We start from the raw sequence: 22,630 nt of genomic DNA, 5'->3' as shown, positions 1-22,630 counted from the left end.
AGGAGCCAGGCGGTGCATAATCCTGAGGTTGTGGTGGAGGGAGGACCAATGGAGTAATGTTGGATAGCCCACAGAGAATTGAGTATGCCGGTTTGGAAGTTAGCGTTGCTAGGCTAACAGCTGATCGGTGGAGAAAGGTGAGTCCACGGAGCCAATTGTTCAGGTGTGCAGCCTTCAAAATTTTGGAGCACAGCCCCAGAGCTTGTAAAGACAACTTGGCTTTCATTTTCAACAGAAAAAGCAGTTTTGCTACAGACTGAGAAGCGGCGACATTCACGTCAGTGTCCTCTCACATCCAGTTGCCATGACACTGACACTATAAGACTCCAGATACAAATAATTACCAGGAAAAACAAGTAAAGGATTACACATTCAAGATTAGAAAAATATTTAAATTCTGTCAAATCAGCAATTAAGTGTCTATTATGTTTTGTTCCCATGAAAAAAATCTTCACATGCTAAAATGTGATGTGCACTTATAAACACTGATGCGTTGTTGAATGATTTGTTTTGTAAAGATTATTTAAGAATAATTTAATATAAACTCCACAGATGATTCCAGACTTCTGCAATGAGAGTAACGTCAGAGTCACAGGGTGTCTGATCAAACTTTGACGACACTGACACAATGCTTTCATCAGACTGGAATGACAAATACATTAATTGTAATTAAGTAAACATTATAGTTACATTTAAAACTGGAGGAATGTCTCAGTGGGATTCATGATGAGTTCATTTGTGGAGCCATGAATCACATGTTAGTTTCTGCTGTAACCAGGTGTTTCATTCACACATTGAAGTTAAAGAGGACTTGGCCGTAAACATCATGTGCGTTCACAGTGTACTTTAGACAGGTTATTCTGTCTGTTGTAATTAATCACACATTATTTCATTTATTCACATCGACTCAACATGACAGAAAACTTTGCTTTAAATCTGAAACCTGACACTAGAATTAGATGGAAAATGTACAATTAAAATATGTTATTAGTCAGTTCAGTGATATACAGTTGGTTCACAACCACTGATTTAGTTGGTGATGTCCACTTTTGGCCACATATGCTGACAGAGAATATTCTTTCTCTAAGAAGAAAAACTTTATGAGTCAGACACACACACACACACACACACACACACACACACACACACACACACACACACACACACACACACACACACACACACACACTGTAATAGACATGCGGTGCGAGATGCGTGTGTCTCATCCATGTATTAGCCTCTCTCTTTGTGTGTGTGTGTGTGTGTGTTTCCTTCATCCTCCTCCTCCTCTTCCTCTTCAACACCACAACAGTCGGAGCCTGTCGGAACTCTGACCCGCGGCTCTGCGGCTGGAGGCGGACACATTCCTCTGTCCTCCCCCAGGACTCTGCGTGCCTGCCTGCCGGGGGGAGGGAGGGGACAGAGGGGGGAGGAAGGGAGAGAGGGCGGCGGCTGCTGCTGCTGTGCGCATATAATTAGTTAGGAAGAAGAAGAAGCAGCAGGACGGGACGGGCCGGGCCGGACAGAGTCGCCCCCCTCAGGCTGCAGCCAGCAGTCCGACTCAGCTCGTCAGTGTGAACCGTTGCAGCGGATTGGAAGCTGCTGCTGGACGCTTTTACTTTTCTTCTCCTCCAGTTTTTGGATCATATCACTCTTGTTGTGAACGTGACTGTGCGCAGACTCGTGGGTTGAACGGATCCGCGCCGCTGTGCGTATTTTCGGTGCTAACTGAGTGAAGATTGATGTGGAAATGTCAGCGCCGCCGCCGCGCACAGCTCGGCACACTCCATCATCCCGGCGGGGCTGCGGGAAGTAACTAACCACCTGTTGTGGAAGTTTCCTGGAGCCCGTGACGGATAAACCCGAGCAGCTAAACCAGGCCGGCGGACACAGCCGAGTGACGGAGAGGGCGCGCGGGGAGCGGAATGCGGCTTTTACGCACGGAGCAGACGCAGTTTCTGAGAAGAGGCTCTTCTGATGAGCGATAAGCTGCTGCAGCGTCGCTCCGGCCGCCCTGCTGTCTGTCTGTCTGCTGTCTGTCTGTCTGTCTGTCTGTCTGCCGTCTGTCTGCGCTGAGCATGGTGCCATGGTGCCCCGGCCTCACATGAGCGGCACGCCGGAGCTCCGGTCGGGATGGCTCGGGAGGACGCGGTGAGGTGTCTGCGCTGCCTGCTGTACGCGCTCAACCTGCTCTTCTGGGTGAGACACAGACAGACCGCATCTGATCCGTTTATCGATCAGTCACATCAGGACAGGAAGCGACAGGGCACCGTTAATCTGATATCAAGTAGCAGCCTGTCCCTGAACGCATCAACACATGTGGAACACCAGTTTTAGATCAGTCACATGTGAACAACATCAGCATGAGCCATTTAACAGTTACACATGTTGTACACATGATTCACATGTGAGAGGTAAAATAGTTCATACGTGATTCATTTTGTGAAAAAAACATGTAACTTTTGTTTCACATCACATTTCATCACATGTGATGCATTTACACGTGAAATATCTGATTTTGAGTGATTGTACATGTAAAATAAAATATGTGAAAGCATGTATTCACATTTAATATCACATGTGAACACTTCTGTGAATATCCTACCATAAATTAACATTTACACATATTTCACACGTGAAAATGTAAAAAAAAAAAAAAAAAAAAGTTAGATCTGTTGATTTCACTCTGAAACACATCTGGTTTCACATATGGAACGATGTGATGAGAGTCTCATGTGAAAACTTTCATGTGCAAAAGTATCAAGTCCAATATTTCACATGTGATGATTTCACATGTAGTAATTTCACATTTGACTTCACATTGTGGATCATGAGAGCCATGTGTCCATCAGTTACACTTGTTTTACACATAATTCACATGTGAGATGTTAAATAGTTCACATGTGAGCATTTCACATCTCAAGTTCACATGTGAACTCGTGACAGACAGAAAATGTAACTTTTATTTCACATCACATTTTATCACATGTGATGACTTCACACTCACAGACACATGTGATGTATTTCACATGTGCATGAGAACGTGACGCTGATACACATGAAATATATCATTTCACAAAACACATCACATGTCACCTGACAGTCATATTTATGAGTCACTTCACAGTGATGAGTTTACCTGTAAACAACATGTTTACAACATGTGAACAACATGTGAACAACATGTGTCACATCTTGTTCATGGACAAAAGTATGTGGACACCACACTCTAGTTATTTAGTAGTTTGAGACCAAATACTTGTAATCATATAATCTGTTCATACATGAAAACATAACAAATGAGTCGAGTATCTGACTAAATGTACTCTGAGTACTCACACCACTAAGACTCCAATTTGTTATGTTGACAAATCCGTCATGAACTAAACAACAGTAATCACTTACTTCACCATGTTTACAGTGAAGGTTCCCAGTGAATCTAGGCCACCGTCTGTCTGTCTCACAGCATGTCTCACATTCTGAGGTGTTATTTGTAGGCAGCAGAAACTGATCTGTGTGTGTGTGTGTGTGTGTCTGTGTGTGTGTGTGTGTGTGTGTGTGTGTGTGTGTGTGTGTGTGTGTGTGTGTGTGTGTGTGTGTGTGTGTGTCCAGCTGATGTCAGCATGTGTGCTGGGAGTGGCAGCGTGGATCAGAGACTCCCTGAACACCGTCTTGACCCTGACAGCCCACACTAGGTGAGTCTCACACACAGAGCTCAGGTAACACAGAGAGACCAGAACCAGGACCAGGACCAGGACCATATGGTCCTGATGAGGAGTCTCAAAGTCGAGGTCTGCTTCACATGAACCATCACTGATGTCTCTCAGCAACATCTCTGTGTCTGTGTGTAATGAGATACTTCACACAGTAAAAGTACCACAAAGTAAAAATACTTCAATACAAGTTTACAGGTGTGTGTGTGTGTGTGTGTGTGTGTGTGTGTGTGTGTGTGTGCGCAGGCTGGAGGAGGCTGCTGTCCTCACCTACTCTCCAGCTGTTCATCCCGTCATCATCGCTGTGTGCTGCTTCCTCATCATCGTGGCCATGGTGGGATACTGCGGCACGCTCAGGTGTAACCTACTGCTGCTGTCCTGGGTACGTCCCACCTGTGACACACACACACACACACACAGTAGCAGCAGGGTTATAACATGTTCCCTCAGCTGAGACTCTGTGTGGCTCAGGAGAAGAACCTGAACAGAACCTCCTCCTGGTGAGAGCAGGTGCAGCATCAGTTACCATGGTGATGGAACAGGTTACAGCACCTGCTGAGTCCATCAGGTGAAGTCTGTCAGAGGGGAACAGTGAGTCAGTCTGTCTCCGTCTGCACCTCTGTGAACCACATCACCTGTCTGCTGTCACCTGAGGGGGCGTGGCCAGGTGTCTCTGTTATCCTCAGACAAGATAAGATTGTCCCTTCAGACAAGACGGTGGGACACAGAGGAGGACACCCAGAGGGCATCATGGGAAACACAGTCCACACCTGAGAGGTCACAGCCCACACCTGACAGATTACAGCCCACACCTGACAGATCACAGCCCACACACCTGACAGATCACAGCCCACACACCTGACAGATCACAGCCCACACCTGACAGGTCACAGCCCACACACCTGACAGATCACAGCCCACACCTGACAGGTCACAGCCCACACACCTGACAGATCACAGCCCACACCTGACAGATCACAGCCCACACCTGACAGATCACAGCCCACACACCTGACAGGTCACAGCCCACACACCTGACAGATCACAGCCCACACACCTGACAGGTCACAGCCCACACACCTGACAGATCACAGCCCACACCTGACAGATCACAGCCCACACCTGACAGGTCACAGCCCACACACCTGACAGGTCACAGCCCACACACCTGACAGGTCACAGCCCACACCTGACAGATCACAGCCCACACCTGACAGGTCACAGCCCACACACCTGACAGGTCACAGCCCACACACCTGACAGGTCACAGCCCACACACCTGACAGGTCACAGCCCACACACCTGACAGATCACAGCCCACACCTGACAGGTCACAGCCCACACACCTGACAGGTCACAGCCCACACACCTGACAGATCACAGCCCACACCTGACAGGTCACAGCCCACACACCTGACAGGTCACAGCCCACACACCTGACAGATCACAGCCCACACCTGACAGGTCACAGCCCACACACCTGACAGATCACAGCCCACACACCTGACAGATCACAGCCCACACCTGACAGGTCACAGCCCACACCTGACAGGTCACAGCCCACACCTGACAGATCACAGACCACACACCTGACAGATCACAGCCCACACACCTGACAGGTCACAGCCCACACACCTGACAGGTCACAGCCCACACACCTGACAGATCACAGCCCACACCTGACAGGTCACAGCCCACACACCTGACAGATCACAGCCCACACACCTGACAGGTCACAGCCCACACACCTGACAGGTCACAGCCCACACACCTGACAGGTCACAGCCCACACACCTGACAGATCACAGCCCACACCTGACAGGTCACAGCCCACACACCTGACAGGTCACAGCCCACACACCTGACAGATCACAGCCCACACCTGACAGGTCACAGCCCACACACCTGACAGATCACAGCCCACACACCTGACAGATCACAGCCCACACCTGACAGGTCACAGCCCACACACCTGACAGATCACAGCCCACACACCTGACAGATCACAGCCCACACACCTGACAGGTCACAGCCCACACCTGACAGGTCACAGCCCACACCTGACAGGTCACAGCCCACACACCTGACAGATCACAGCCCACACCTGACAGATCACAGCCCACACCTGACAGGTCACAGCCCACACCTGACAGGTCACAGCCCACACCTGACAGGTCACAGCCCACACCTGACAGATCACAGCCCACACCTGACAGATCACAGCCCACACCTGACAGATCACAGCCCACACCTGACAGATCACAGCCCACACACCTGACAGGTCACAGCTTGTCAGACCGGGCTCACTGTGTGTTTGTGTGTTTCAGTACTTCTGCAGTCTGCTGGTGATCTTCTGTGTGGAACTGGCGAGCGCCGTGTGGACCTACGAGGAGGTTTGTCTTGTTCTGACGCAGTTCTATCCAGGCCCGGTCCAAACATTTCACCACACAAGATTTTAATTATATTTTTTTAAATAATTCTCTTCTTTCTCATAGTATTACACACTCTAACATAAAGTGCTCACATTTGTTTGTAATGTAAAACTTAATTGTTATAATGATGATTACACTTGTCTCCTCCTCCTTCTTCTTCTCCTTTTTCTTCCTCCTGACTCCTTCATGTCAGATAATATCAGTAATAATAATATGAGTCACTTCCTGTCAGATCGATTGCTGTAATAATGTAATTATGAGAAAGTAAAACATGAACATTCAGAGAAGTTCTGATCCACTCAAACGGACCAATCAGAGAGCAGGATGTGAGCAGCAGCTGAGGTTACCGACACGACCAACTTCTAAGAATAAACAGAAATATGAGATGAGCGGGTCACACACACACATACACACACACATACACACACACACACACACACACACACACACACACACACACACACACACACAGAAATACACACTACTACTATTCACAGCAGAGTCACAACAAACAGCCTGTTCACTGCCACACAACCACAATACACCACAAGAAGAAGAAGAAGATGAAGAAGAAGAAGAAGAAGAAGAAGAAGACGAGGAGGAGGAGGAGGAGGAGGTCACAACGAGGTCATCAGTGTGTCCGCTCAGAGCAGCTGTGTGTGTTCTTACCTGCAGGCTGACGTCACTATCTCACCTGTCTGCCTGCAGGGGGTTGTGGGTACTGTAGTCACAGTGGGGGTTTCTTATCAGCAGAGGGCTACACACACACACACACACACACACACACACACACACACACACACACACACCTGCTGACAGGATCTTTATCTGTGTGTGTGTGTATGTGTGTGTGTGTGCAGCCCTCGGTGCAGCGCTCTGATATGATCAGTCTGAAGTCGAGGATGCCAAACTACGGCCTGCAGCGTTACCAGTGGCTCACACACACCTGGAACAGCTTCCAGACAGAGGTCAGAGGTCACACACACACACACACACACACACACACACAAAGTGTGGTCATGTGACCCGGTGCTGACAGGTGTGTGTGTTCACCTGTGGATAGTTTCAGTGCTGCGGGGTGATCTACTTCACTGATTGGCTGGAGATGACAGAGATGGAGTGGCCTCCTGATTCCTGCTGCTCCAATCAGTATCCAGGATGTGCTCGCCACGCCCACTACCACGACCTCAGCGACCTCCACCAAGAGGTGAAACTCTGATTGGACGAGAAAGAGGAAGCTGAGTGACACTCACATCAGACATTTCAGTGGTTGTGCTTCTGTTTATGTTTCAGGGCTGCGGTCCGAAGATCTACAGCTTCATCAGAGGGACGAAGCAGCTGCAGGCGCTGCGTTTCCTGGGCGTGTCCATTGGCGTGGCTCAGATCCTCGCCATGGCGCTCACCCTCACGCTGCTCTGGGCGCTTTATTATGGGAGGAAGTCTCCAGAGCTGGACTCAACGCTGCCGCCGCAGGACGACTCCGCCCCTCTCAGAGTGACTCATGGAGCCTCTGCTGAAGCCTCACAGTCGGGCTGCAGCCGCTCCAATAAAGGATGTTCTGTTCTGACGGCCGCACAGAGCGGACTGCAGTTTGAGATGGAGCGACTGTCGTAGCAGCTGATCGGTCCAAACCGGTCTGGTTTCCTTTGATCCAAAACACCTGAACCCACAACTTCAGATCTGAGAACAAGGTGATCACAGCATTCAAAAGTCCAGATGGTCTCAGTCTGATGTGGTTTGGTCCCGAAGACAACACCTTCATAAATTCGCAGATTGTGACAAGACGATTTGACTGGACACAGAAACGTCTCTCTCTGACTTAAGTCCCGAGTTCTGCCCGTCCCAAACTTTGGACCTAAAGAGACCGTGGCTCTTTATTGTTTCACTAAAACAAATCTTTTATTAAAGGAGATGGTTGTTCATGTAAAAGCCTAAAAAGGTGCCTGACTGACTGATTGTTTAAGTGGTGCTGATTCTGATGAGCTGATCGGGAGTAAAAACCTGTCTGGTTTCACTCCCTGAACAGTTCTACCTGACGTAATGTTCAGGGTCAGAGTACAGCAGCTCTGATTCAGCTCCTGTCTCTTTAAGGCCTCGGTCTGCTCTGATTGGTTGGCTCACACACACCTGAACCAGCACCGCTGATATCAACAGATCTGATCAGATCAGATCAGCTGAGATAAATCAATTCTTCTCTGGTCGAACTAGCACCAGCTTCACTGATCCGTATGTGCGACATGGTGATGTAGTGTGATGTCACAAAATTGAAGGCGGGACTATTGACAAGGCGTTCAGGAGCAGTGTTTTCTGTGGGAGACACAAGCTTCTGTTGTTCACCTTTCTAACTTTCACAATCTTTGACATGAACGGGAACATAAAACCCTGAAGGAGCCGTTGGCTGACAGTCGCTCAGTTCTGATCCTGCAGTGTTATTAAAGATTCAGAACAGAATGAACTTCTATAAACTTTATTGTCTACGAAGACATCACTGAAATATTTATTAGACCAGTTCACGTCAGGCAGCATGTTAATGACAATGATGATTAATGATTATTGATACTGACTGGAGGAGGAATCATTTCAAAACATTTTACATCCTGAAGTGTTTGGACCGTTTGGTGTTTCTGGTTCTGTAGTTGTTTGACTGGACATCCATCAAGACGTCGCAGCAGAGAGTCAGATGTTTCTGAGACAGAACCCACTGATCCAAGTCGTTCGACCGACCCAACTGCAGACTGAGACTCTAACTTTTAGTTTTCCTTATTACAACCATTTCTGAGCTGTAACGTCTTCGGCAGTTTTGTTTACGACTCGGTCGTCACCGTGAGCTCAGATCTGAAGCTGGTGAATGAAGTGTTTTTTTAGTAACAGATATGATGATGAGGACTGACACAAGGTGGGTTCTGGTACTGTGTGGTTCTTCACTGGATGAGAACATGAACTGAATGAACTGAAGCACTAAAGGAAACAACCACTGTAAGAACGGAGGAACGTTCTTATTCTCGACACTAGAAAGACGAGTTGACTGTTTAAAGAAGTGAAGAGGTCCGGTGGAGCAGCAGGAGCCCGTCAGAGACCCGCAGAACTGTGCATGAAGTGAATATTTAATGTGTCCTTGTGTTTCTCACTGGAATCAACTAAACATTACAGCAGGAGAGTAAAGTGAGGAGCAGTGGTGAGCAGGGAGGAGGAGGTGTAGACAGGATGGTGATGAGTGTTGAAGCTGCTGCAGACAAATAAAACAACCGTCATGAATCTGAGTCGTGCATCTGTCAGGAAACACATTCCCTCATGTACTGGATAAAAGAGTGGGCGGAGCCACTGTGACATCACCCACAGGTCTCTGGGGAGCCAGCATGAAGGTCTGGGGGTACCGGCCACCGTCAGCTTGGCAGCACCCGACTCCACCCGACTCCATCCGACTCCTGGCTAATCAAAAACAGGTGGAGCGAGTCTAGTTAGTAAAGAAGGCTACAGAGCTGGAAGCTACCAGGCTAGCTAATGCTAACAAGCTATCAGTGTTCACACAGAAAGACAAACAGATTTCACTTCATGATACCTGAGAGTGTGTGTGTGTGTGTGTGTGTGTGTGTGTGTGTGTGTGTGGGAGAGAGTGTGGGTGTGTGTGTGTGTGTGAGAGAGAGAGTGTGTGTGTGTGTGTGTGAGAGAGAGAGAGAGTGTGTGTGTGTGTGTGTGTGTGTGTGTGTGTGTGTGTGTGTGTGTGTGTGTGTGTGTGTGTGTGTGAGAGAGAGAGTGGGTGTGTGTGTGTGTGTGAGAGAGAGAGAGTGTGTGTGTGTGTGTGTGTGTGTGTGTGTGTGTGTGTGTGGGAGAGAGAGTGTGTGTGTGTGTGTGTGTGTGTGGGAGAGAGAGTGTGTGTGTGTGTGTGTGTGTGTGTGTGTGTGGGAGAGAGAGAGTGTGTGTGTGTGTGTGTGTGTGTGTGTGTGTGTGTGTGCTCCTTCACACCTGGTTGGCTGATGAATCCAGATCAGTTTAAAAGACAACGACTGGGTGTTTACTCCTCTCTGGACTCCAGCTGCTGTCTGCTGGTTAACACTGACTGGCGTCTGTCCCTCCCCTCCCGTCTGTCAGTCCAGTTCACCACACACAGAACAATACACACAGAAAGACTAATCAAGTGTCTGATTGTTGCATTAAAGATCCTAAAAGATTTTTAAAGACTCCTTAATGCCTGAAGATGATCTGAAGCAGTGAGTTGTATAAAAGTTGTGATGAAAGACAAATGATCAGCATGTTTGTTTCTGCTGTACAGTTCTGATCAGGGCAGCTATGGGTACTGACTCAGTGGTGGAGCCTCGAGTGGCCGTTTGATGAATTGCAGCTTCAATTTTCAGTCCGACTCACTGTGAGCTTCATTCTGGCTCTTCTGGATCCGTTCAGCCATGTCGAGTCAAACCGAGCCGGACCAGCGATGGACCTGCTCCAGAGTGAGGCCAAGCTGTGGTGACAGGCTGAGGCTGCTTCAAAGTAAAACCCTTGATAAAAACTAAATAATGGGGACTTTTATTGTGAAGGAATCATAAGAAATTAGGTTTAAGACCGTTTTTAAGGTCTCAAACTGAACCAGAGTAAAAGTGTAAGTCACATTCCATCAGTGCACAAAGTCAATGTTCATCTAGAGTCAGTATGAAGTCAGAGCGTGTTTTATACATGTTATATACAGAGTGTGTGTGTGTGTGTGTGTGTGTGTGTGTGTGTGTGCGCAGCAGCTCACTGAGGCTCCATCCAAACTGCTGAGACAGGAAAACACAAAACTTCATCTAAAACACATTCCTCAGTCACACTGCAGCTGTTGGAGAAAGTGGAGAACACACACACACACACACACACACACACACACACACACACACACACACACACACACACACTGAGGTGTCAGCTGTTCGCTGTGTAAAGCTCTTCACATCCAGCGGGGATGAAATTCTAGCTGCTCCACCTCTGCTCAGTATTAATAGATGCTGTGACTGACAGACGACCGGTTCTTGTTTTACACACCGACTGTTTTTATATTTTAAATGTGATCACAGCTGATCAGCTTACAGAACCAGAACTGGTCTCCTCCTGAGGGGAAACATGACTGAGTATATCTAATGGCGAGTTCGTCTCCCTTGTGGTTCTTACAAGTCTCCATCTTCAGTCCAGTTCTTTTCTCCTTGTACCTGCTCTGACAGCTCTGAAAGGGTTCTGTTCGGTTGTCTGACTGTAAGAAACAAAACAATTCCAGGGGCCCAGCTGGTTCTGTTGCAGTGTACAGAGGAGGAGTTCTACTGGACTCCTTCAAACTGTCGGCGGCACCAGTTTGCATCTTTAGTTCTGACTGATGATCTAAGTTCTGCTGACACCATGAAAGTTCTTCATCTGGACCGTCAGTTCTGAATGAAGAGACACAGACGGGTCAAGTGTTTTATTTTATTTACTCACACCGCTTCTGTTTTTAATATCATCCTCAATAATTCATGTCTTATCAATAAAACACAAAGTATTGATAATAATAATCATCCGGTCGACTGTCACCGCTCCGTCAGACCGACACATGCAGGTTTCACCTCCGAGAGGATAAAAGAAGAAACGGCTGAAACATGAGATGACTGAGCTCACCAGAGAGAACGAGTACGGCACGATGCACGAGCAACAGCAATAATAACAACAACAACAATAATAATAACAGTAACAATAATAATCCTCATTTCTGTCTTTTATAAACAAAATCAAGAATATGATCCTCAAAAATATGTTTCTATTTTCTCCCTCCATCCCAAAATGTACAAAACAACGAAAGCAGAAACTCAAAGAGGTCAGAAGCATCTGTCACATGACAGCAGAGCAGTGACGGAGGAGCGGGCTCGCCTCCACCTTCAGCTTCACCTCCACCTCCACTCAGACATCGTCTTCAAAAGAAAACAACAAAGAACTCGCTCCTCTTTGAATCAGGCTCCAGGTGAGGTTCTGGTGCTGACAGGTAAGATGTCAGTCGTTAGAGCCTGCTTGAGAACAGAAACGTCCAGAAAATCCAACCAGGTGATGAATGAACAGAGTCCCAGAACGTGACTGTAGGAAAAGGTTTGGTAACAAAATGGATTCAAACGAGTTCAGACTGATCCATAAGCCATAAACGGCCGCGGGTCAGCACCACTTCCTCTGCTTCCTTTGCTAACGAGTTAATTACGAGATTACATCTGTTGTTTTCGGTGGTAACAATGAAACTTTGTAGATATTTATGTTGTTATCATAAGATCATTTATTATCACAATGAAAACAACAGTTGTTCTCCATAAAACAAATATATTTAACTCGTTATAAAGAAACCGAAGGAAAGAATCTGTTTGAGTGGCTGTTCAGAGCGACCTGACTGGAACAGACACACCTGGAACACAAACTAATGAATATCGTCCTTCAGTGTGAGACCACTGAGCTGCAGGACGTGTTGCAGGCCAACCCTGCAGTTAGCATCGCTCTGCTTCCCTCTGTGGACAGACTGAGTTGGATTTTGGATTATTACAGAAAGTAATCTCTGTGACAAACATGAAGTTATGATACTGACACATTTAGTTCATCACAGTAGTGAAGTGGCTGCTTTTACATCTGCAGCTGAAACTTCAGACCGTCATCTCTGAGCTACAGAGTGCTGTTAGCCTGTTAGCATGCTAACTTTAGTAGACATCTCTGAAACAAATACTTATATCAAATGTTAGAAATTTAAATAAGGACATATCTCACAGATTGCTCTGACTCAATAATAACTTGTGGACACAAGATGGATGTACATGATTAGCTACTGCTGAGAAATGCTATTGTGAATATTAATTCACTGCAACAGACTTTGGAGTTACGTTATGTAAAGAACAGGAGGAAGATTAACTTACTGATTCTGACAGTTAAAGAAATGGTTAACACACTTAAATCATTCAGAGAGTCAGATGTTTATGCTAGCTGAGCTTAGCTCTGTGCTACGTTCAAAACTCCAACGTACACATATAAACTTCAGTATGTAATCTTAATTGTAAAATCTGGACATAAAACATATAAAAACAACAGTTTCTGGTTTTAGAGGACGACAGGTTACATGCTGGAGCTATGCTAATTGTTGACAAACAAGAGTGATGCTCGGCTAACCACGTGCTGTTTTAATGGTCAGAATCAGTGAGATAAAACTTTAAGACTTTCATTATTATAATTGTAACTTTTAAAAGCAGGTAGTATTTAGCGTAGTTTTCTACTTACTGCTGGTAAATCTCATGAAGCTGAAGATGTCAGGATCATCTGTATTGATCCTGCTGTGGCTCCCTGTCTCTCTGTTAGCTGCTGAGCTAATGCTACGTTAGCTAAGATTAGCTATGCTATAAATTCACAGACTGATCGAGCAAGCTGCAGGTCAAAAGAAAAATTTAAAATCTGGACATAATGAGATTAAAACTGTAACTGAGGACATCAGACTGTTATGTAACATCTGCTCGCTCAATGTAGTCGGCACTCCATCACTATCAGGCTAACGTACAGGGCTAGAAAATAACATGCACAGGCAGCTAACACTATATTAAATATAATTTACCAACCAACACACCAACTTCAACTATTAAATTGTTAAAACAATAAGTCATTAAAACAGCCAGCTGTTGGTTGTGTAGTTTGGCTAACGTCCTGCTGGACGTTACGGGACAGTTGGTCAGATCAAGGTTGACTTTTTATGTTTTAAGGGGGTTTTGTTTTAAAGTTATTGGCTTCATATTGTAATTGTGACGACAGCAATTGGTAGAGCAGCGTGTCGCTAAGGTAAGTCATGTGTTAGCTTGTGGTGACGTTGAAAAGTCAAATGTGCCCGACAGTGTTTGAAGCTCAGCAACATCATGAGGCAACAAATGTGTTAAAGAAATCTGCAAGCGAGACAAGAAAGAGAAACGCTGCGGTGCAAAGACAGAAACACGTTCTGATCATGAGCTGACGCCAACGTTTGTCATGATGGCATCAGATGAGTTCTGTACAGCAGAGGAATGCAGTCAGGTACAAAACTGGTATATACAGAGTCAGAACCAGCAGTCTGCATGCAGACCAATGTCCCAACACACACTGATCCATGCACTCAAACACACACACACACACACACACACACACACACACACAGATACTGAACATGCTCAAAGGTTCTACGTCAGAGCTGCAAGTACAAAACCTCGTCCTCTATATTAGCTACTGAAAGGAACAGATCCTCGTTTAGAGAAGAACACTTGTTAGCCATTTCAAGCTACGTTAGCCCTGATCCACAACTCTGCGACGTAACATCCTGCGGGTCGTGCTGTTTGTGACCTCGACCGGTCCGGCAAGACCCAGATGTCTTCTTAGGCGGCGACCTTGAGCGATTATCATGGGCGAAGAAGATCAAAAGGTGTGTTGGAGGTCCGATACGCTGCAGTGGCCATTTTGTTTTGTGAGATGCTGGAAATGGACCATTTAATATTTAATGTTGGAGGACGAGATGAGCTCAACGCTCCGCCTGTGATCTGTAAATATAATGATAAATACCAACGAACACATAAACTAAATGTAAATAAAAAATGAGTAAATTAAATAAACTATTATAAATAGCAACAATTTGATAAATACAAATAATTAAATTAAAACTGAAATAAAAACAAAACAACATTATAAAAATAAATTCTGTCACACCAAAATACATCGAAAGACTAAAAAAACTTAAATTATTTATTTATTAAAGGTCCCATATTATGAAAACCACATTTTCTCTGGTCTCTACATATATAAGCTGGTCCTCCCTGAGCCTGCCAACTCCCAGAATGAGGAAAACAAGTGATTCCTGCATGGTCTCTGCAGCCCACCCACTGGTAACAGGGCGCTCCTACAGGCTGTTCAGAATCTGCTCCTGTCGTTACGTAACCAAAGGAGTCATTATCTGAGGAGTCATTATCCGAGGTGAAGTTTGGTGTGTCCAGCGGTGAGACAACAGTGTTTCACAATGTCGTCGCTCAAAGCTGGACATGCAAATTACTCTGTTATTTGTAGTATAAATCAACATCAGTGCCTATATTCTGTCCCAGCTACAGAATAACAGAAGAGACAGTGGTTGTGTTTCATTTTTAACAACAACGTGCCGGCTGCGGTTCGTGTTAGCTTGTGTGTGTGCTAACCTCTTCACATCGGACTGCTTCAGTAACGTGTAAGTGTAGGTGTAAGTAAGTGTAGTAACTGTAACAACATATACAAACTAACATTATTCAGACACACTAACCTTTCTGAAACGTTGAAACGTCCTGCTGCAGCCACAGAGTCTGTACTTCTTCAGGAGCCTCTCCTTCTGGGTCCCATTCTGGGTCAAACTGGTTCGGTTGAATGAAAAAATCTCCACGAGCCATAGCGATACATCGACATTAGCACATGCTACCACTAGTGTAAAAGGCATCATCTCCCTGAGAGGGAGAGCGACTTTTAGACAGCTGAAGTTCAGGACCACAGATGGGTTTGGGGCAATGCATTTCAAATACAGACTTGTTGGACCTCTGACAGCTGTGTGAAATTGATGAAAAACAGTATAATATGGGACCTTTAATTTGGTTTAAGTTTTCTGCTCAGTTGTATTCTCATTAAAAATCTTAATCACATTTTGGCTTTTATTCAGTTTTTTGCCTTGATTTGTTGCTGTGACGTGAACGTCAGGATAATAAAGGTAAATAATAATAACGGTAAATAATAATAAAGGTATAGAATAATAAAGGTAAGAATAAAGACGCCTCCTGCCTTCAGACTGATTCTCGACGACCTTCACGTTGATGTTCTGTCTGTTCTGACATGACGTCTCAGCTGGATGAAGCCAGGCCGGCAGTCCGGCACCATTTCTAAAAATCAAATATTTTACTCTGTGGAACTGAAAATGGATCATTCTGAAGGGTTGTCAGTGTTTCCACTGACAGCTGTCAGGATGTTTTCTTGATGTTTGCATAATTACACTGTGACGGGATGTGAGCCGGGCTGCTCTCAGATCTGTGGGTCTGTGATGGCTCAGACTTATTATGGGATGAGTGTTGAAAAGATGAACTCACCAGATGGTCGTCGTTTTGTTTAGTGACTTTAAGGGTGGAGAAAATACTACTCATACTAAATATTACAACTGTGCGACCCACATTTATATTTCTTGTTGCGACCTCTGGTGGCTGCAGTGATTAATGCAGCAGCAAAAGAGGAAGTCAAATAGTAAAAAGCATCAGGTCCACTTTGGGAGGAGGACCGGGTGGAGGACCAGGTGGAGGACCAGGTGGAGGGATCAGTTAAACTAGAGGCCGCCAGTCACGTGACACAACAACAGACATAGTGAAGTTACGTCACATACGAACTGAAGAAGCAACGCAGTGATTTAAACCCAAACTGTGATGTTCTCCTCAACAGAACCAAAGTACACTGAGCACTTGAGCAGCCATGTTGTTTGTTCAGGTGTGAACGTGTTGAATCAGGGACTGAAATGTTGCTCCCAGGCTATTTGACTTGTGGCTTTTGTTTTTTATTTCTCTCGGTGAGCTCCTGTTTTCAACACTAGTCTAAGTCGTTAATGAATCGTATGGTGGTCTGATCCAGTTCAGTTTGACTGGAGTAAGCGGTCCAGGACTGTGTTATAAAGTTCTGAATCAGAGCTAACATGCAGAGAAAAGACAGCTTGGTAACCTGCTAGCTTAGCTGAGAGAAACCTAACGTTAGGAGAAGAAAATAACTTTTAAACTATTGACTTCACAAGTTTTCTCTTATTTGACACAAAACAGAAATGAGATGTTTTGAGGAGCAGTTAGCTCTGGAAGACGTTAGCTTGACTCCTTCAACATGTCAGCGCCCCGTTATGTTGACATCAGCGCAGCAGAGCTCAGTCTTTACAGTAGTGACTGATTATGTCAGGTTGTTCAGTTTAAGACAAAGCCATGAAGCGCGTTAGCTTTCAGGTGTCAACATCTGACACCTGAATGGATTGGTAACTAGCTCGTTAGCTAACAAGACACAAGAGTTGTTGGAAGGTTGATTAAGCTAGGCTAGCAGTTTCACCTCAGTTCCATTGTTTGTTCTAAGCTACACTGAAGACAGATTCTCTGATCCGATGGTTAACGGTGTGCTTCTCATGATGTCCAGCTTCCTTTCAACTGCTTCCAAATTCAAGAAATCAATCTTAGCTTTTTAAGACATAAAATTTAAAGACATACACAGATTTTAAAAATAGCAATGGTGATGATTAAAATGTATCTCGGATGGAGATCAGTCATTCATCAGAGTGCGACTGTGTTCTCTTCTCAGATGTTTGACTGCTGGAATAGAAATCTTTCCTCTGAGACGAAGGACGGAGTTGCGATCCAAAGCGGTTCAGCTGAGTTTGAGTGTGAACATGATGACTTTCCCTCCAGCAGAGGTTTAAGCTATTCAAGCTAACTGGTCACATCCACCCGTGGACTCGTGATCTAACCCCCACCGTCTGAGTCTGTTGTGGTGTGGGGCCATCAACCCCCGACCCCCCACTGCCCCCCGGGGGGGATGTGGGCATCTAGAGTGCAGACACCCGGACGATGTTGGCCTGGGAGTAGTTGGTGGAGCTGGTTGAATCATTGCCATCGGTCGTGGTGCCTGGCGGCGTGGGCATGCTGATGACGGCGGCGGTGGTGTAGCGCTCCTCACAGTTCAGAGGAACCGTCTCCTCAAACTTGGCGTTCAGACTCGATCGACTGGAACGACTGAAGAAGAGATGGAAGAGACGAGTGTGTAAAGAGCAGCGGGGGAAATATGACACAACATGTTAATAATGATAACAATAACAACAACAACAATAACAACAATAATAATAATATAAAGGCACCAGGTCAACAGAGGCTCACTGATCAGCAGGTACATGGTCAACACCTCATTTACTGTTAGATCCTGTGTGAGATGATGATGAGGAGGAGAAGCTCTTCATCAGTGGGACTGAGAGCCAGACAGAAACAAGAGGAGGCTGGAACAGAGACCGGTCCGGTTCCCAGCTGTCCATGTTTAGGAGAAAATTCCCAGACCTCCCACAGCTGGACATATTCTGGATTCCTGCTCAGTGACTGTGTGTGTGTGTGTGTGTGTGTGTGTGTGTGTGTGTGTGTGTGTGTGTGTTTGTGTGTGCACGCATGTGTGAGTGTGTGTGAGTGAGTGTGCGTGTGTGTGTCCTCAGGCTCAGCCTGTATCCTGCATGCTGCACTCTGATTGGCTGTCAGCTGTTAAAGTGACTCTCGGTCACAGTTTAGGTCAACAGCTTAACTGTCGTTACTACATCAGACTCCAGGTAACCATGGAAACAGTACCTGTGTCTACAGCATCCAACAGCCCACCTCCTCTGGAATCTGTAGGACCAGCTCAGGTAGCGCTGGATCTTCTTCAGCGCACCAGGAACACTTCCAAGAACTCAGAACAGGACTTATGATACATCAGTACAAACTCAAGGATCACTAGAACATCTCTTGGAACTTCTACAACCTCCTCGATGATGAAAAGTTCTAGATTTAGACATCATCCAAAGCCTCATCAATAGACCTCCGGACCTCTAAGGTCTTCACATCCTTCACCAGAACCTCAAAACTCTCCTCAGAGTCCACGTCTTCTTAAAGGCCTTTGCCGGAGCATGAGCTGTAAACCTGCTGAAACACATCATATATAATCTAACTTCAAGAACCTGTGAAACCTTCTAAACTTATCGTACTTCCTCGATCACTTCTGACCTCCACAACCTTCGCTGTGACCTCTGGTATCACCTGTTGTAACAGAACCATTGTGCTGGCCCATGAAACCTCCCTACAGGTCTGACCGTGTCCTTGGAGATGCCTGAAACTTCCTCCAGTTCTCTAAAACCCTCTTCAGGAACTGTAAGATCTCCGCACGGACTTGTGGTGCCTCCTGCTGAGACTGTGAATGTTGTCAGACCAGCTGACTTGTTGACCTGGTGTTTGTGTTGCCTACCTGTTGGTGAGCGGTCGCTCTCTGATCTGGATGGTGCTCAGTTCCTGGATGCTTCCCCTCAGACCCACAGACATGTTGGAGTTGGGGACGGTGAAGGTCTTCCTCTTCCTGCGGCCGCAGCAGGAAGTGAGGCCGTGAGGTGAGGAAGACGAGGAGATGGAGGAGGAGTGAGACACCTGCTTCACCAGAGGGACGTCCCTGAAGCTGTCCTCATACGTCTTCTCGTCCACAAACTCGTGGTTCTGAGGTGGATACAGAAGCAGGAAGTGAGAGGCCATCAGGGAAGATGGTCTGTAAGTGTGTGTGTGTGTGTGTGTGTGTGTGTGTATGTGTGTGTGTGTGTGTGTGTGTGTGTGTGTGCGTGCATGTGTGCGTGTGCATGTGTGTTCTCACCGTGGTCTTCTCCAGGCAGTGCAGGAGGTGATGATGGTGCACGTCGAAGTTGGGGTTAGCCTTACACACCAGCGCCTGTCCAGCTTCCTTGGACGCCTTCAGGACACAAACACAAATCACATGTCTATAAAGTGAGTCTGCTATTGGACCTGCCTCCAACCCACCTGGACCCAGAGCCCACTGCCGCACACGTGTCTATCCAGGTTTTTACCCACAATCCCCTCCTGGCTCAGGGTTAGTTAGAAGGTGACGGATGCTCCCTGGTTCAAACTCAAACTGCAGCTTCTCTGAATGTCTCCGTGTTTCTGTGGTTTGCTGACTCAAGCCTCATTTGACCCAAGAGAGCCACCGTACTCATACTGCTCAGGGGTTCAGAGTAAATGTGACGCAGCTGGACTGACACAGGGACTGGAGACGCTGCGATCACAGGGTTAAAGGAACATTCAGACATTGTGGGACATTTGCTTGTAACAAGTCTAACCCAGAACCAGAAAACTTGACCTGGACTAACAATGTTTAGGGTTCTACCTGACAACCCAGGAAGCTGAATCCTGGATAAATCAGTCATGGACCCTGAGACAGCCAGGTCCCCTCCTGGTGCCATACAGGAAGTCAAGAACTTCAAGAATATAGTCCTGGTTCTGAGAGTCTGTCAGCTCTGCTGTCGTCCTCCATCACCTCTGCGTCACATTGACTCCGCCCCTGTGCTGCCGCGTGGCTGGCTGATTGACATGCAGCTCGGCCCGATCTCAGTCCTCCACGCAGCGATGGAACCCCAACCTGACAATTTGATCCAGTGAAAAATGTTACTGCTGAACCATAAAGATCAACAAACAGACCGAAGACTGAGACAGAAACACAGCAGAGGAGCAACATCCAGCATGCAGCAGCCGGCAGCGAGTTGGGAAAAAGAAAAGAAAACAGAAACACCAGCAGCACCGACGACGACGGCTGCGTGTCCGTGGTTACCTCGGCATGGAGGTCAATCAGCAGCCGGCTCTGTTTGTACTGCATATAAGCGTTAGCTCCTCCACTCTTCACCGCGCGAATTCTAGCAAGCCTGGTTTTCTGTTTGTGGACACATACAAACGTCCATTTAGCCCGTCGGGTGTTTACTGAGTGTGAGAAGCCGATGATGAAGATGAGAAGCAGCAGGACGAGAGGGCAGACGCCGAGTTACAGCTTCAGGTCTGACACGAGGACTTGATTCTCGTCTTCTACATCTACTGGAGACCACCTGGCTGAAAACCTGACAGACTGAGATGAGGTGAAAGTTTCAGGGCCGATGATGATGATGATGATGATGATGATGATGATGGAATAATGAACAGCTGAAACACGCCGAGGTTAATAAACATGACGACAGACAGGAAGCTAACCGCTCACAGAGGAAGCTGCGTACGAGAAAATATCTGAGGACGGCTGTCTGAACAAGAAGTTTGTTGAAACAGAACAAATTCTATGAAATCAGAGATTAGTTGTGATAAAAAGACAAAATCAGAAACATAATGTTTCAGGTTTGTCCTCCGTATCCTGGTCATCAGACCAGACCTTATTATGGGATTCACGTCTGTTTGTCTGAGTTACTGTATGATGAAGCTTGTGACGAGTTGTGTTAATGACACTGAGTCTGATTCTGATCATCGGTGGATTCGGACTCATGTTGGTGTCGTCACAGCAGCAGTTCTGCTGGTGTCTGGAGGAAGTGAAGAAGAGCTTCCTGTGTCCTGCTGTGATGATCAGAAACCTTTCTAAAGTAAGAAGGAAGTGGGCGAAGCAAACACTCAGACCGACTGAGTCTGAACCAACACTGATGCTTCATTTCATCCTGACACGTCAACATGGAGACCGTGACCACCACAGCGGCCTCGTTCTCCAGGTTGAGGTTCCCTGATGACCTGCCGGCCTTCAGATACCAGCTGAGACCCGAGAGGAACAAAGACCGGTGTCGGTCACCTTCTGCGCTCGCCTCTTCTCGGCTCTCTGGCTCTGGTGGTAGATCCGGCTGAAGTTGGACACGATGACGGGGACGGGCAGGGCGATGACCAGCACGCCGCTCAGAGAGCAGATGGAGCCGAAGATCTTCCCCATGATGGTCTTTGGGACCATGTCTCCATACCTGACACACAGAGACAGTTAGGTTAGAGACCAGATCAACAGTCAGGAAGTCAATCAATCAATCAATCAATCAATCAATCAATCAGATTTCACTTGTCCAGCTAAACAAACACAAAATGTGTCACACATGGAAAATAACACACCCAGAGCCGCTGACAGCCACCTGAAGGTATCGACGGGCACCTGGAGACCGAGAAAGCCCAACAAGAAGCTCCTCCCACCGCCACATCACGCCACCATGACAGGAGCCATCAGGTCCCACAAAAACCTGCAGAGCCGTCACCATCAACACTCAACCGCTAATCCAACCGCCAAACCCACGCCATCACGAGACAGACGGCCTCCAGACGTATGACGGCTCAGAGAGAATCGGTTCTGATCAGTCGTTAACGGCGGAAACGTCTCAGATAACAAATGAAATAAAATAAATGAAAGAAACTTTCAACTGCTCTTCGAATGTGTCGTCCTGAAAGTGAAAGCTTGAGGCTGCTCGTTAACGATCAGGACCGAGCATGTGATCAATAACTCAAGTAACTAAGTACATTTACTGAAGAACTGAACTTCAGTAAAGTCTGAGGACATTTTAGTTCAAGGAGAACAATCAAATCTAATTTTATGTTTTAAATAAATAACTTGAAATAAAAGAGTTTCTTTATTTAATCTGAGTCATTTATCAATTATGAGTTTCTCATTCTTAATCTCTTAATCTCTTAATCTCTCGGTCTCTCAGACTTTTCCTCCCCCACCTACATGAGAATGAAACAGAACCTGTAATCTGAGTTAATCTGCAGCAGATTAAAGAGTGAATCTGTGCAGGACGAGTGTGTCTCTGTGAATAACGAGCGTTCAGTCAGAAACTTCATCTTCAAACTGAACTCACATTTTCAGAACATCAGCAGAAAACAGCGTCTCAGTCTCTGCAGCTTCAGCCAGCGGCCACATGGAGGCGCCAGAGAGCTTCGTCAGCTCACACTGTGACGTCACTCCGACCTGCTTCAC

At 46.5% G+C, this 22,630-nt stretch overlaps 2 protein-coding genes and 1 long non-coding RNA gene across 3 annotated transcripts in view; 1 reads left to right on the top strand and 2 right to left on the bottom strand.

Moving 5' to 3' along the window:
* The first annotated feature begins 1,269 nt into the window (after nucleotides 1-1,269).
* tspan12 (tetraspanin 12) lies at nucleotides 1,270-9,680 on the top strand. The gene is made up of 7 exons (XM_037121836.1): nucleotides 1,270-2,199; nucleotides 3,613-3,695; nucleotides 3,960-4,095; nucleotides 6,041-6,106; nucleotides 7,006-7,113; nucleotides 7,209-7,352; nucleotides 7,439-9,680. Exons 1-7 carry the CDS (start codon nucleotides 2,134-2,136, stop codon nucleotides 7,757-7,759), a joined length of 924 nt encoding a protein of 307 aa, XP_036977731.1. The 5' UTR covers nucleotides 1,270-2,133; the 3' UTR covers nucleotides 7,760-9,680.
* A 1,878-nt stretch (nucleotides 9,681-11,558) lies between these two features.
* Nucleotides 11,559-14,721, bottom strand: LOC119032564. The gene is made up of 2 exons (XR_005078948.1): nucleotides 13,385-14,721; nucleotides 11,559-12,211 (listed from the first exon to the last, which is right to left on the bottom strand). It is a non-coding gene; the product is annotated as an uncharacterized LOC119032564 (long non-coding RNA).
* Nucleotides 14,722-14,829: 108 nt separating this feature from the next.
* LOC119032491 (potassium voltage-gated channel subfamily D member 2-like) overlaps nucleotides 14,830-22,630 on the bottom strand; it is a 36,489-nt gene continuing 28,688 nt past the window's right edge. Inside the window, exons 2-5 of the mRNA XM_037121748.1 lie at nucleotides 21,470-21,632; nucleotides 19,514-19,609; nucleotides 19,121-19,362; nucleotides 14,830-17,874 (exon numbers count right to left, since the gene is read on the bottom strand). Coding sequence (XP_036977643.1) covers nucleotides 17,688-17,874; nucleotides 19,121-19,362; nucleotides 19,514-19,609; nucleotides 21,470-21,632 — 688 coding nt within the window. The 3' untranslated portion in view covers nucleotides 14,830-17,687. The remainder of the gene's footprint in view (nucleotides 17,875-19,120; nucleotides 19,363-19,513; nucleotides 19,610-21,469; nucleotides 21,633-22,630) is intronic.

The sequence above is a fragment of the Acanthopagrus latus genome, chromosome 14, assembly GCF_904848185.1.
Source record: "Acanthopagrus latus isolate v.2019 chromosome 14, fAcaLat1.1, whole genome shotgun sequence".
In the NCBI taxonomy this organism is placed as follows: domain Eukaryota; kingdom Metazoa; phylum Chordata; class Actinopteri; order Spariformes; family Sparidae; genus Acanthopagrus; species Acanthopagrus latus.
This window is presented reverse-complemented; position numbering and strand designations above follow the sequence as displayed.